The sequence below is a fragment of the Bos grunniens genome, chromosome 6, assembly GCF_055505025.1.
Source record: "Bos grunniens cultivar Pamir isolate PY7600 chromosome 6, Bosgru_T2T1.0, whole genome shotgun sequence".
NCBI lineage: Eukaryota > Metazoa > Chordata > Mammalia > Artiodactyla > Bovidae > Bos > Bos grunniens.
In genome coordinates, this window is record NC_141170.1 from 111591650 (window position 1) to 111606112 (window position 14463).

At 36.7% G+C, this 14463-nt stretch overlaps 1 protein-coding gene across 11 annotated transcripts in view; it reads right to left on the reverse strand.

Annotated features, from left to right (window-relative positions):
* The window catches only part of PRSS12 (serine protease 12), a 76186-nt gene that overhangs the window by 18315 nt on the left and 43408 nt on the right, over positions 1-14463 (reverse strand). For 3 of the 11 annotated variants that reach the window (XM_086407276.1, XM_086407281.1, XM_086407275.1), the window contains exons 6-9: positions 14110-14251; positions 5727-5932; positions 2669-2747; positions 1681-1803 (exon numbers count right to left, since the gene is read on the reverse strand). In XM_086407276.1, the coding sequence (XP_086263402.1) occupies positions 1681-1803; positions 2669-2747; positions 5727-5932; positions 14110-14251 (550 nt within the window). Of the gene's footprint in view, positions 1-608; positions 1248-1680; positions 1804-2668; positions 2748-5726; positions 5933-14109; positions 14252-14463 lie in introns of those variants that run through there. The other 8 variants (XR_015165976.1, XR_015165974.1, XR_015165973.1 and 5 more) reach the window with 5 other exon arrangements.

The window sequence follows — 14463 nt, forward strand, 5'->3', positions numbered from 1 at the left end:
CACATAATAACAAAGACTCTGTACAAAGAATATATCCAAAAAATGTTAAAATCAATTATAAAGACAATTAAGCAAAGGATATAGACAAATAATTCACGAAAGAAGAAGACACGAAATCAGGAGAATAGAATTAAGAAGAAACCCAAAAACTCTTTAAGGCTGGCAAAAACTGAAAATGTTGACGATATGAGATTGAGATAGGGATGTGAGGAACAGGAATTTGCATACCGCTGCGATATAAACTGATGCGGTTGCTCAGAACATAAACTAGCAGTGTCTAGGAAGTGTGAGGGACACCCACAATCCTGGACCCTGAACACTGCGCCCACAGGCGTGTTCCGATGAGAGCCATACATCTACTGCGGCACTCTCTCTTAGTAATGACAGAATGGAAGCCACCTAACTACCCACCAGTAGGAGAATAAATACACTGTGGTTGGCTGCGTGTCACAGTAGGACTTTACACACTCATACGGCAGTTAAAGCAAAGTCTACATGGATGGATTGTAAATACACCATGAAGCCACAGTCTCACAAACGAAAGAATACAAAACGAATTTTTGGTTGTAAGAATGTTTTAACGCTATGGAAATCTTCTATTTAAAACATTTTTTTTGAGTATTTTTATTTTTATTTTTTTTAATTTTATTTTTAAACTTTACATAATTGTATTAGTTTTGAGTATTTTTAAATACACAAAATTATAGTAGTGAAACCCCCTGTGTTCATCACCTTGCTTCATTCATCATTAACATTTGCCAAGCAATGGTACACATTTTTAAACACTAAAATTCATGCTGAGGAAATGGCCATTATCCAGGGCTACTAAAGAGCACAGGACATGGAGAAAAGACCACCAGGTCCTGCAGGTGCCGCCACCATGATCAGTGTGACTCTGGCACACTGAATTCCTCTGCAGGGCTTCCCCTCTGAACTGGAAAGACTTCAGATTGGGCTGATGAAATGCCTGGTGGTGGTTTAGTCGCTCAGTCGTGTCCAACTCTTCACGACCCCATGGACTGCAGCCCGCCAGGCTCCTCTGCCCATGGGATTTCCCAGGCAAGAATACTGGAGTGGTTTGCCCTTTCCTTCTTCAGGAGACCTTCCCAACACAGGGATTTAACGCATGTCCCCAGCGTTGCAAGCGGATTCTTTACCAATTGAGCCACCAGGGAAGCCCAAAATGTCTGAGACAACAGGAAATAACCAGGACGCAAACTGACAGGTACGCACAGAGAAGTCTTTCTCTAGAAGACACAAAACACCAAGCAGACTCGAAGGTTCTAAAATTCAAATCAAAACACTAAACATGGACTCCCTATTCCTTAGCATTCAGAAGCAAATAATTTGAGGTCTCTTCCAGCTCTGTGGGCACATGATTTCATCCTCAGACATGTTCTTGGAGAAACAATAACATAGCTGCCTCCCCTCCAAAGACCCATCTTCTCTTCTCCCTAAACCTAGAGTTTGCTTTAATACCAGGGTAGCAAGTGACTTCCTGAGAGCTCTCTTTGCTCCTAATGTTACCGCCTTGCTTCCACGGCACCACTCAAGGAGATGAGGAATGCCTGTAGCCTGTCTCTGACACTCCAAGTGTCCAGTATGCTGTAGAGCAGGAAGGGGTTGGAAGAACTGGCAAGCAAGGGCCAAACTGCATTATCTGGAAAGGTACACACATACCTCTTGAAGCAGTGTGCTGCTGTAAGGACCCAGCAGCTACTCAGGAGCGTGGCCCCACAAAGGAGCCTACCGTCTCCATGGGATGACTTCAGCCGGAGGGATACTTGCCAAGGCCAACTGCCCCTAAGAAGAAAGTAAGCCACTCATCAGAAAAGCAAGGCACATCATCCAGTAAAACAATGACTTAGGCGTGCAGGTAGGAGGAAAGGAGTATAAAGAGACTTGAGAATGTGAACTCCTTTCCCACTCTGAGAATGATATTCCTACAGCTTTGAGCAGAACACCCTGAAGATTTGCCTATAGCATCTGTGTGCATAGCCCCTAACTCTGACATCCTTGGAAACAAATTGTGTCTTCTTTATATTTCGTGATTTGAAGCGTATTTTCTCCCTCACCTAAACACGCTAAAGAGGTTGGGCTTTTTCTTTTTTTATCTGTTGGTCATGCCACATGGCTTGCAGGATCTCAGTTGCCCAGTGAGGGATTGAACCCGAGCCATGGCAGGGAAAGCGCAGAGTCCTAACCATTGGCATGCATGCTAAGTTGCTTGTCATGTCCGACTCTTTGTGACCCCATGGACTATAGCCCGCCAGGTCCAGGGAATTCCCCTGAAGAAATATTTACTAAGCAAAGCACTGGTTTTCCACTTGTAAATTCAAAAGCAACAAAATTATATTAAGAATGAGTCAAGTCCAAAACAAATATATTCTAAATTAAATAAATGTGTATACAATTTTCAGATTTCCTGGTAAATCAGTTTGTTTCTGCAACCCATCTATCTCATATATCAGGGGATAGTGATTTGAAGAACATGGTCTATATAAATAAATATAGGTCAAAGGGCAGTGAAATTATCGGTGTAATCTGTATTTAGTTTAGAAAATAAGACAAATCCACTATATAATAGTAGAAAATGCCCCAATTTGTAATCCCCTCTCTGTATAAATAATTCTGTAATATGGAAAATCACTTCTGAAGAAACTTTTACCTTAAAGAATTCTTCCCACCAATGATCCGCTTCTGCCGACGGGGCAATAATCTCAAACCACAAACAGATGAGAGGGACTCTGAAGCAGAATGAGGTTTTTAATTAAACTACCACATTGCTGATACTGGGGTAGAGATACAAGTGACACATTTCCCTGCAGCTGCTTCCTCTATTTTAAAGTGCCTTTTCTCTTCAAATTATTGGCTATTTTTCTTATCTTGGGCTTCCCTGGTGGCTCAGAGGTTAAAGCATCTGCCTGCAATGCGGGAGACCTGGATGCGATCCCTGGGTTGGGAAGATCCCCTGGAGAAGGAAATGGCAACCCACTCCAGTATTATTGCCTAGAAAATCCCATGGGCAGAGGAGCCTGGTGGGCTATACTCTACAGGGTAGCAAATAGTTGGACACAACTGAGCAACTTCACTTCACTTCACTTTCTTATAATAAAAATTGAACATTTTTTTTTAGTTAATGAAGGCAACAGTAATTCACAAGTAGACATGGAACTCGATGAGGTTTCCCACAGTCAGCTCTGAGGAGGTGTCATGGCCTGTTGAATGGTCTGCCCCTATGTAGTGCATTGTCCTTATGGTACCCACACCTACTCCTCTGCTGACTGTGGAGACTGTTCAGGAGTTCAGAAATACTAAACAAGAGGACTACAAAAAACAATGATGATCTGAATTATTTAATTTTCACAGACAACACTCTTCTAAGCCACATATACACATGTAACTCAGAGAAGCAAAGCACATTCCCAGGAAGAAATTCTGACACAAATTTACATGTATTTAAATAGCATATTAATATACAGAAAGGATTTACTAAGCCAGTTTAACTGGCAAATTGGATTTAAGGCTATGCAGTCAAACATCTCAAAATAACAGATTTCTGTCAAGAATATTAAAAAAAAGAAGAGTTAAATTGAAAATATATGAAAAGGTGGTGTATAAAAGAAGAGTAAATAAGGTATGACTAGTTTTAAAAATAATTTTAGAAAGTGTGTGTGTGTGCTAAGTTGCTTCAGTCATGTCCAACTCCTTGTGACCCTGTGGTCTGGAGCCTGGCAGGTTCCTCTGTCCATGGGATTTCCCAGGAAAGAATACTGGGGTAGGTTGCCATTTTTTTCTCCAAGGGATCTTCCCAACCCAGGGATGGTTAAGTATATATGTGTGAAATACAGTATATACTGTTTTTCTATCAGAGTAGGAAGAAAGGGTAGGAATTGTGCCAAGACCATGAAAGTCTAGTCAGCATTAATTTTCTTCCATAATAACCAGGTAAAAGGGAGCCAAACAGGATATCAACACTAGATATTTATTCAGGGAGAAAGAGGTTCTGCAATGTGTACCAAGGTCACTAATTTGTCAAATGAGCTCAGAGACATGCCGTCAAACCTTAATCCTCATCTCTTATGATATGAGTCCTCTACATGACACTGTAAGGTAGAAGATACCAGAAAAACACAAGTTTCCAATAATGTTCCAAGTCAGGTCAATGCATATAATGCCAACACAAAGAATGATGTAATGTTAAGCAAGCAAAACCAAAAGTTTACATCATTCTGGGGAAAAGTACCAGATTGCAAGAAAGTAAAATTTATTGAAAGCCATAAAATTCACTATTATAAAAAAGTTATAAAGTAAAAGGAAACTCATTTATTAAAGGATCCCATTAGATGACCAAAAACTGATGGCTTGAGTTTTAATCACCCTATAGAAGTTAATAGGTCTTGAACCTCAACACAAAATCAAAAAGTTAATAAGTCAGATTCAGTAATCCAGTTGGTCTAAGATAAAAACTTTTTATTTCAAATATGGTAGCATTGGGACCATGGAAAGGTATCAAAATGAGTACTGCTACACCTTTGGAAGGCATTAAAGCAAATATATTAATAATGATGAAATAAATATGGTATTTCATATTTTAAAATAGGTTTATTTTACATAAAAATATTACACTAAATATTTCATAGTTACTGAATTTTTATGTTTTTCTACTGCTTAAGAAATTTTCCATAATCCAAAGAATTAGCTATGTTTACTTTGTAACTGTATGTAAATTACTGAAGGGAATTTAATTAAGTTACAGTCTATAGTCAGGAAAAACTGGCTTACCAATCATGTTTATTTCATGTAATATCTATATGTATATATATACATATATATATATAAAACAAAGCATAAAGGGTTGCAAATATTCTTCACACTCAAAAGACTCTCAGATAATGAAGAGTCATATTAACAATATCCAATTTATTGGATTGTCTTTAATAGTTATTAAAAGATGCTAGAAAAAGAGGATTCTCAAGTATAGATACACCTGATTTTAAGAAAATCTTAAGTATCAAAACCATGAATTTTTAATCTACATAAATAAATGACTGTTCTTTTCATAAAACATAACCATAGTTTCCCCCAAAAGAGCTAGTTTTTCCCCTTCTTCACTTAAAGCAGTATTTGTTTCATAAAAATTAAACTCAGAGTTTCTATGAACTCTTCTATTTATATAAGTATGAACTACCCATCACTGTATTATACTGAAAGATTACTTCTCATTTTCCTTACATTCTTAAATTTCAGAAAGTAGAATCTACAAAAGATAATTTTCTTTTTGCAATTAATTTCAAAAACTATCCCTGTTAAGATATTAATAAGAGGGGAAGAAGTGCCCTTCTCTGATTCACCTTTAAATTTTCATTTCTTTCCTGCTTTTATGAAGCAAATATCATTTCTAAACCTTCAAGGATACCAGCAAATTTGACAGTTTTATTACATTCAAAGAAGGAATGGTTACAAATGGCTAAGAATATCAAAGGGGGACAAACTCAGAGATTACAAAATCCTCTAAACCCACTCCTGCCCCTGAACTCTGCCCTCTCTGGGAGTCCACACAGGAAAGTTGGTGAAGAACCACTGCCTCTAAATACTAGCAGAAGGAACAAGGGGTTGAATATATTCTTATGGAAGGGAGTTCATTACCCAAGTGCTGCTCAGAATAATGACGTGGGGATGAGTATTCTTTGACCTTCACAGACACGTCCCAGAAGGTGACATACCTTTACTACTGTTTCCTGATGCTTTTTTCCCAAGATAATCACAAATAACTCCTGCGTCTTCACTGTGGCGGCAGTTGTGGTCTCCAATGTTTTGTCTGACACAGTCGGCCAGGGACCGTTCATTTCCTGTACACTTCACATTATCCATATGGATAGGTCCCTCCCCTTCCCCAAAATACGCCATGCTCCTTGCTCTGGCTGGGCCCCTGGAAACAGAGCATTCTTGAGGATGTGGAGAGTCAGTCAATCGTACATTTGAATAAATCACAACATACACTCTCATCCAAGTATATTTCTTAACTTTCATATATTAATATTAGCATCTATATGTGCTAAAAAATTATTTCATGACTATCAAAAAAACAGCTTGAGAGGTAATAAGTATACATTCTTTGTTATCATATTCCACGGCTTCTTGATTATATCTTAATTTCTAATAACAAAGTCGCATGTCAAAAATTTATGATAGTCTTAACCTCTAGTTAAAGCAGGAAAAAAAATCTTCTCAAAAATATCTACTCTCTTCCAGACCATAATACTCTCTTAAAATTGGTTTCCAAGAAAATTATGAGAATTAAATAATTACCTAGGGAGCTAAGAATTTTTAAAGCCCACTTTAGAAGTAAAAATGCACAATTTTCAACTGAGAAAGAGAAAACCAGGAACCAGAGTTAAGAAGGCAGAATTACTTTGGGTATATCACTTTTCTTTGGTTTCTCTCTTTTTTTAATAATATATTACTTTTTATTAAATATCCAAATACAAAATTTTCAGTGAAGTATTTCAAACTAATACCATATTCAAAACTCAGTTCCTGTTAAATTAATGACATGATTATGAATGACCAAGTTTTAATGTTTGAATTATAGGAAAATTATCCTTGTAACTTCAAATTAGGGAAAGATTTGTTAAAAAAATAAAGCATAGATGGTATACTTTAAATTAAAAGATTGATAAGCTCAACAAAAATTTAAAAATGCCACTTCACTAAAAACCACCAAAGGAAAGTGAAAAGATAAATTTTAAAGTTGATGAGTATGTATACTATATATGTGTATGTGTGTGTTGATGAATGCATTCTCTAACAGAGGGAAATAGCATACCATATACAAATAACTCAAATTTCATTTATAAAATAAAAAACCAGCAACCAATAGAAAAGCAGGAGAGTTTTAAATCAAAAGAAACTGTCTTATTAAAAATGACAATATAGACCAGATTGCTAATATTAAAATACTTTCTACTTAGTTAGGATAAGGTTATTATACTTTCCTTATAGTTATGCAAGGAACTCAGGCAAAGTAGTTTATTGATACAGATTATCTGAGGAATTTGCTTGAATAATCCCCTTTCAGCTGAGACCTGGCCTCACAGGCTTGTAGCTGGCAGTACATTCATTTCAAAAATGTACCCTAAAATTTCTTCTGTATTAGTGATGGCTACTCTGACATAAATTGCAAATAAAAATAAGATTTAACCCATTAGAAATACTTATAGTCATGGAAGATCAAACAGGCAACTTTAAAGTTACTCTTTAATTCTTTCTACATATAAAACTTTCAATAGTTGTATAAGTAAAAAATGCTCATTGTATCAAGTTTGCAAAATAAAAGCATTAAAAAACCCCAACCACACACTGCTAGCATTTGGCACACATTTATGGGGAAAATATTAACTACAATTTTTAATTGTTAAAAAAAAACTCATTGTACAGACTATGCTAAGTCACTTCAGTCGTGTCCGACTCTGTGTGACCCCATAGACGGCAGCCCACCAGGCTCCCCCGTCCCTGGGATTCTCTAGGCAAGAACACTGGAGTGGGTTGCCATTTCCTTCTCCAATGCATGAAAGTGAAAAGTGAAAGTGAAGTCGCTCAGTCGTGTACGACTCTCAGTGACCCCATGGACTGCAGCCTAACAGGCTCCTCCGTCCATGGGATTTTCCAGGCAAGAGTACTGGAGTGGGGTGCCATTGCCTTCTCCGTTGTACAGACTAGTGGATCTCAAACTAAGTGGACGATTCTTATGAAGGTGGTTCTGCATCAAATTTCAGTGTAGGGAAAAAAAAGTTTATTTTCTTACTGTTGCACATTTATTTTAAAATTTTTATAGGTTTTACAAGTATATACATTCTTATATATTAATCTTTGTGAGCAGCTTAAATTTCTTCCCAGAAGTGAAACTTTTTATTCAATAGATATAAACATTTCTTAAGATTCTGGATATATACATTGTTTCATGTAAGACAAGTCTTTGGAAAGCAAATTATGCATTTGAAATATGTATAATAAAATATAACTATTTAAAGGAAAGGTAGGAGAAGGCAATGGCACCCCACTCCAGTACTCTTGCCTGGAAAATCCCATGGACGGGGGAGCCTGGTGGGCTGCAGTCCATGGGGTCGCTAGGAGTCTGATACAACTGAGCGACTTCACTTTCAATTGTCACTTTCATGCATTGGAGAAGAAGATGGCAACCCACTCCAGTGTACTTACCTGGAGAATCCCAGGGACGGGGGAGCCTGGTGGGCTGCCGTCTCTGGGGTCGCACAGAGTCGGACACGACTGAAGTGACTTAGCAGCAGCAGCAACAGCAAAGGAAAGGTATTTTTCTGATTTATTTTGTACATCACAGTTCTGATCTGTCTGGAATTTATTTCTGTTAATATTAGTGAAGGATCTAGCTTTATTTCAGTCCCTAAAGTAACTGTCCTAATAACTCTTCCTGCTGACTTAAAGGGCATTTTTATTTCCTTATTTATCATGCTTGTAAGTACACAAGCCACTTCTCGGTCTTTATAGTTCAATAATTCTACATATTAAAATTACCTTTGGGCGCCTTTAAATTATAGCACAATCTGAACCCCACTGGATGTCAATTAAAGTAGAATTAAGACGTTAAGTAAAGAGGGAGTGGGCCCAGGCCTGGGTAATATTTTTTATGTCCCAAAGTGATTTCCATGCACAACCAAGGCTGTTAACCATCACTGACCTCTTTGCCTATTCCTGCGCCAATTTCACATAGACTTGATTTCAGATGAATTTGGAAGTTAAGCCCTTCTCCCCATCCACCATACACACCAAGAAAAACAAAGACTTCAATGAGGAGAGCATTTACTGTACAGATTAATTTCTATTTTGTCTTCCCATTCAGAGTTGTGGAGTATCACGAAGCCTTACAGCTTCTGTAAAAATTTACTAATAGCTTTTTACACATAAACCTCAATTTTTGTGAAGTTTATTCCTTGAACTTTTTTGAGTTTTGTACCTTTTATAAATGACATTTAAAAATTTTTTCTACTTAGCATATAGGAACATTACTGCTTTTTAAAAAATATTTATATTTCATATTGTTACATTAATAAACACTAGTTCTAGTGTTTTTTCAGATGATCCTCCTGGGTTTTCTAGGTGGACATTGCATTATTCATATACCAATTCTGGCTTTTAAAAAATTCCAATACCTCAGTTCTTAATGATTAGTGGAAACTCCAGATAATACTGAGTCATTGCAGTAAAAACAGGCACACTTATTTGTTCCTATTTCATGCTTGTTTGTGATAATAGAGTTAAGGTAGTTTTACTCTATTCTTAGCATCCTAGGAGATATGAGACAAGAATACTGATTTTTATCATGTAGTTTTTCAACATTATTATGATAATCATATATGTTTTCACTTATAGACAACACACCAAAATACATTAAATTGAATGCTTCAGCTGAACTACTCTCATATTCTTACAGAAAATTTGAGTGATATTGTTCTTTTAATATACTGCTGATAAATTCATTAATATTTTGTTTAGAATTTTTAATGTAGATTCATGAGTTTTCTTTTGTGTATGAATCCTTGTCTAGACTTAAAATCAAATTATATTAACTTCATAAAGTAAATGGAAAGATTTTCATTTCTTTTTTTTCTTTGCTGTACAACAACTTTTATATTAATAACTCAGGATCCATCTGTGTCTTAAAGACTGGTCAAAACTCTTCAGCAAAAAGTCAAGAGTCAGTTCTCCTGTCATTAGTAATTTATTTTAATTTATTTGGGTTTTCTATCTTTTGTATCAACTGTAAAAATTTTTTGTTTTGGCTCGAGTTTTTAGGTTTGTTTTTTTTTTCTTTTTTTTTTGGCTATGCTGCATGGCTTGTGGTATCTTAGTTCCCCAACCAGGGCTTGAACCAGGGCCCCTACAGTGAAAACACCAAGGCCAAACCACTGGACTGCCAAGGACTCCTCTTGATAATTATATTTTTTGTTGAAATATACAGTTTCCTAGATAATTGTTCATTTCATCCAGATGTGCAAATTAATTAGCTAAAAGTAAGTTTATAGTGAGTGAAAGTGAAGTCGCTCAGTCGTGTCTGACCCTCAGCGACCCCACGGACTGCAGCCCACCAGGCTCCTCCGTCCATGGGATTTTCCAGGCAGAAGTACTGGAGTGGGGTTTTTAACCCTCTGTATCTGTGCTTATATTTCTTTTCTCTAATGTTTACTTATATTCTCTTTTTCTTAATCCGAATTGCCAGAAATTGTTATCTCATTAATCTTTTTTTAAAAACGGAAATAATTGCTGATAAGTGCCTGTGTAATGAAGAGCAATTTGAAATTCAAATAGCCATAATTTGAAGAAAATTGAAAATTAATAACATCCTGAAACTAATATCCAAGATGATTCCCATCAGTTTTGGGTGTGAGGATGACCAAAGGTAGAAAGCAAATAACAATAAGGTAAATGTCTTGATATTTTTCAAGAAGGGGAAATTACAGATAATTTGTGAAATTGGTAAGAAAATATATGAATATCTTTGCTAAAAATTTAAACAGAATTTCTAGTAAAACAAGAATGCTGAAATTTCAGACAATTAGAGACAGCAAAGAAAGAATATTAGATTGCTTGTGAATCGAAAGCCAGAAGGTCATACAAAGAACCAAAAATAAAGCATGATAGATAGCATAAAAGTAGATGACAGGTGGAAGTAAACACATTGAAAATAAAATTAGACTCATTAAATAAACCAAAAGGATGATTTCTTAGCAATTTCCCAATCAATGCACAAACTAAAGAGAATGTACCATTTTAGATATATTAACAAGTATATTAGAATTAGAGAACATTTTAACTAATAAAAGTACATAATTAAAGACATTCTCAAAGATATAGTGAAATCTAATACATTTTTCTTTGACTTAAAAAATAATTAAAGACTGTGTCACTTATAGGGACTTCTGGATTACAAGCATGAAATAATTCATAGCTGATAATTTCAGTGAGACAATAGGCTCTAATACACGAGTCTTTAAACTGGGTTTGATCTTTAAACTGAGACCTGGGTTTGATCCCTGGGTTAGGAAGATCCCCTGGAAAAGGGAAAGGCTACCCTCTCCAGCCTGGAGAATTCCATGGACAGTCCATGGGGTCGCAAAGAGTCGGACACGACTAAGCAACTTTCACTTCAGTTCACTTCACTTCAACTGAGTATCAAGTACTCCTGGGAGTAGATGATGATTTTCCAAGAGATATGGCAACTGATATGTAGATCATCAAAATCCATGTGTATTCTCTCCTAAAACTGGTCTTGCTAAGTCAAGATCAACTTCTCTTTCAAAGTTTCCCTTTTCCCACTACACAAAAAAAAAGGCATGCCTTTCACTCAGCCAATCCAACCACAGTGCATTGCTCCAAGATTTAAAAGCCTCTGAAGTGGCCAAAAGAACAGTTCAAAACAAACGATAGCAATGAAGCCTCCTGTTATCCAAGGACCCAAACCCCAACCCATCGGTCTAGGAAATGAGAGCTTTTGTCAACTTTTCTTTCCTACGTTGAAAAATCATTTATCAAATTTGTTGTTTTTAATTAGTTGTGTACCAGAAATCATAAAATCCTGAGAGCATCTTGTTAGAAGAATTTAATTTTTCTCTATCTCACTCTCTGCATGTGTACACACACACAGTTTTTAAAATATAGTAACATTAGGATTCTGTGGGGAAAGAAAATTTAAACTAAAATTTCAAGGAGAAAAAGGAACTATGTAAAATTTGTGATGGTCAGAGAAGAACTTATTCATGTATTTTTTAAATGAATGTGAGAATCAAAACACTATATTTATGTTTTGTTGGATATAATTAAAAGAATGATGTAACTTCAACTTTTAAATGTCATATACAAATATGCCAGAAATTAAACTCTTTGCAGCTATTTAAACATAAGATTACAAATTAGATATAGTTAGTTTTAGGTCTCTATTAAGGCAATAGGGACGGGCTTCCCAGGTAATGTTAGTGGTAAAGAAGCTGCCTGCCAGTGCTAGGAAACATAAGAGACACGGGTTCAATCCCTGGGTGGAGAAGATCCCCTGGAGGAGGGCACGGCAACCCACTCCAACATTTCTGTCTGGAGAGAGGCGTGGTATTGCTGTCATGGACAGAGGAACATGGTGGGCTACAATCCATAGGGTTGCAAAGAGTTGGACATGACTCAAAACGACTGAGCACACAGTCAAAGCAATAAGGACACACCCTTTGAAAATTCTTTTAAGGGATATAACTCCAATAAACACAGAGTGCAAGAGCAATGTCATATCGAAGCATGCACTAATGGAATCACACAAAGTTCGAAAAGAATGGAATCTCCATCAGGGCTATTTAGTCCTAACGAGGTTTAGCTGATCGCAACACATTCTCTCTAAACCCTCTAAAAACAATGTGCTCTCATATGCTAGACTTCGTCAGACATTATGTAATACACCATTAAAGAGTGTGTTTTACTTTCTGTCACTCTAAGTGCATCTATATTAGTTACCACTCATGTTCCTGATATTTATTACTTCATTTCTGTTTCTTACATTATGAAAAAGCTAATGCTATTTTGATTCTCAGTGTTTCCAAGTACTAACCCTCAAGTGCAATATAGATGGTGGGGGACAGTTCTCTGGTATTCTTATTAAGAAACCTCTCTGACATCTCCAAAGCTTTCTGGATTGATTTCTACAAATAAATGCTTTATTAAAGATTTTTAATAATTCAAAGTAGACATGGGGGAAAAAATCCCCTTTTCTAATCACATACTTATTTATAAGTTCTTATATGAAATTTTATCTCCTCTCACTGGGAAATTATAAAAACAAGTATATGTTCAAATATATGTAAACTGATCAAAAGCTAAATGATTCTCTTCTAAATACCATTTGATGGCAAACTGTAGCTTGTACACTAGAAGACGACCATCCACTTTGTCATAGTAACATTAAATTACTCATTTATGTATTAAGCTTTATTTTAGAAACAACTATAAACTAAGGGGCTCCCCTGGTGGTTTAGTGGTAAAGAGTCTGCCTGACAATGCAGGTGACATGGGTTCGATTCCTGATGCCGGAAGATTCCACATGCCAAGGAGCAAATAAGCCCCTGAGCCACAACTATCGAGCCTGCGCTCCGGAACCCGGAGCCACGACTGAGGCCACATGCTGCGACTACTGAAATCAATGCACTCTAGAGCCTGTGCTCCGCAACAGGAGAAGCCACCACCACGAGAAGCCCACACACCACTGCTAGAGAGCAGCCCCGCTCGCCGCAGCTAGAGAAAGCCTGCACCACACAGGCCCAGCACAGCCAAAAATAAATAAATGCTTTAAAAAATAAAAACTATCACTTTCACTTTTCACTTTCACGCATTGGAGAAGGAAATGGCAACCCACTCCAGTGTTCTTGCCTGGAGAATCCCAGGGATGGGGGAGCCTGGTGGGCTGCCGTCTATGGGGTCGCACAGAGTCAGACACAACTGAGGCAACTTAGCAGCAGCAGCTAGAAACAATGGCTCAGTATTTCCTAACTTAATGTTCATCGTGACTGTACAAATAACAAGAACTACTGCAAATAACAAGAACCAACCATAATTTCAGTAACAGCAGAATCCCTTATAAGGCTACTGTGTTGCGACATAAATCACAGAGAAAAGGTTAATACGTTTGGCTGACAGAAGCATTGTTATGAATATTGTTGTTTTTGTTTAGTCGCTAAGTTCTGTCCGACCCTTTTGCGACCCTATGGACTATAGCTGGCCAGGCTCCTCTGTCCATGAGATTTTCCAGGTAAGAATACTGGAGTGGCTTGCCATTTCCTTCTCCAGTGTTATGAATAATCAAGATTTATTGGACTATTTGTTATTAGATAAAAGCTACATTTCTTGAGTAACATCATGTATATGTCTTGTAAGAGCTTAGAAAAATTTAAACAGACTCCGTATTTCTTTACCATTCTCAATCAAGTCAGCATGCTGCCAGTATTTTCAACTGAATCATAAATACTAATTTTATACAAGAACAAGAGTAAAATAATCATAAATTTTGTAAAGCAACCATCCCAAATAATTAGGTTTTCTTACTTGTAGCCAAGCTGTCGACAGATCACAGTTGCATCCTTATCAGTCCACCCATCATCACAAACTGTTCCCCACTGGCCATTGATAAAAACCTCCACTCGTCCTTCCTTCTTATTTTCTCCATCCATCAGTCTGATTGGAAAACCTAAGTCGCGAGTTAAAAGTAATACTCATTATTACTTTTATAAGAGCCAAAACAAGCAAACTGATGTTAAAGCATCAGAGACTTTATAAAATAGTATTTGCTTTTAAAATGAGCTAAATATTAAATGGACAGTGAGAGAGAGGACATACCAATTTAGAAAAAAAAAAATTGTATCCACTTTTGCAATATCTTTTGAAGCCTTGAGGTCAGAG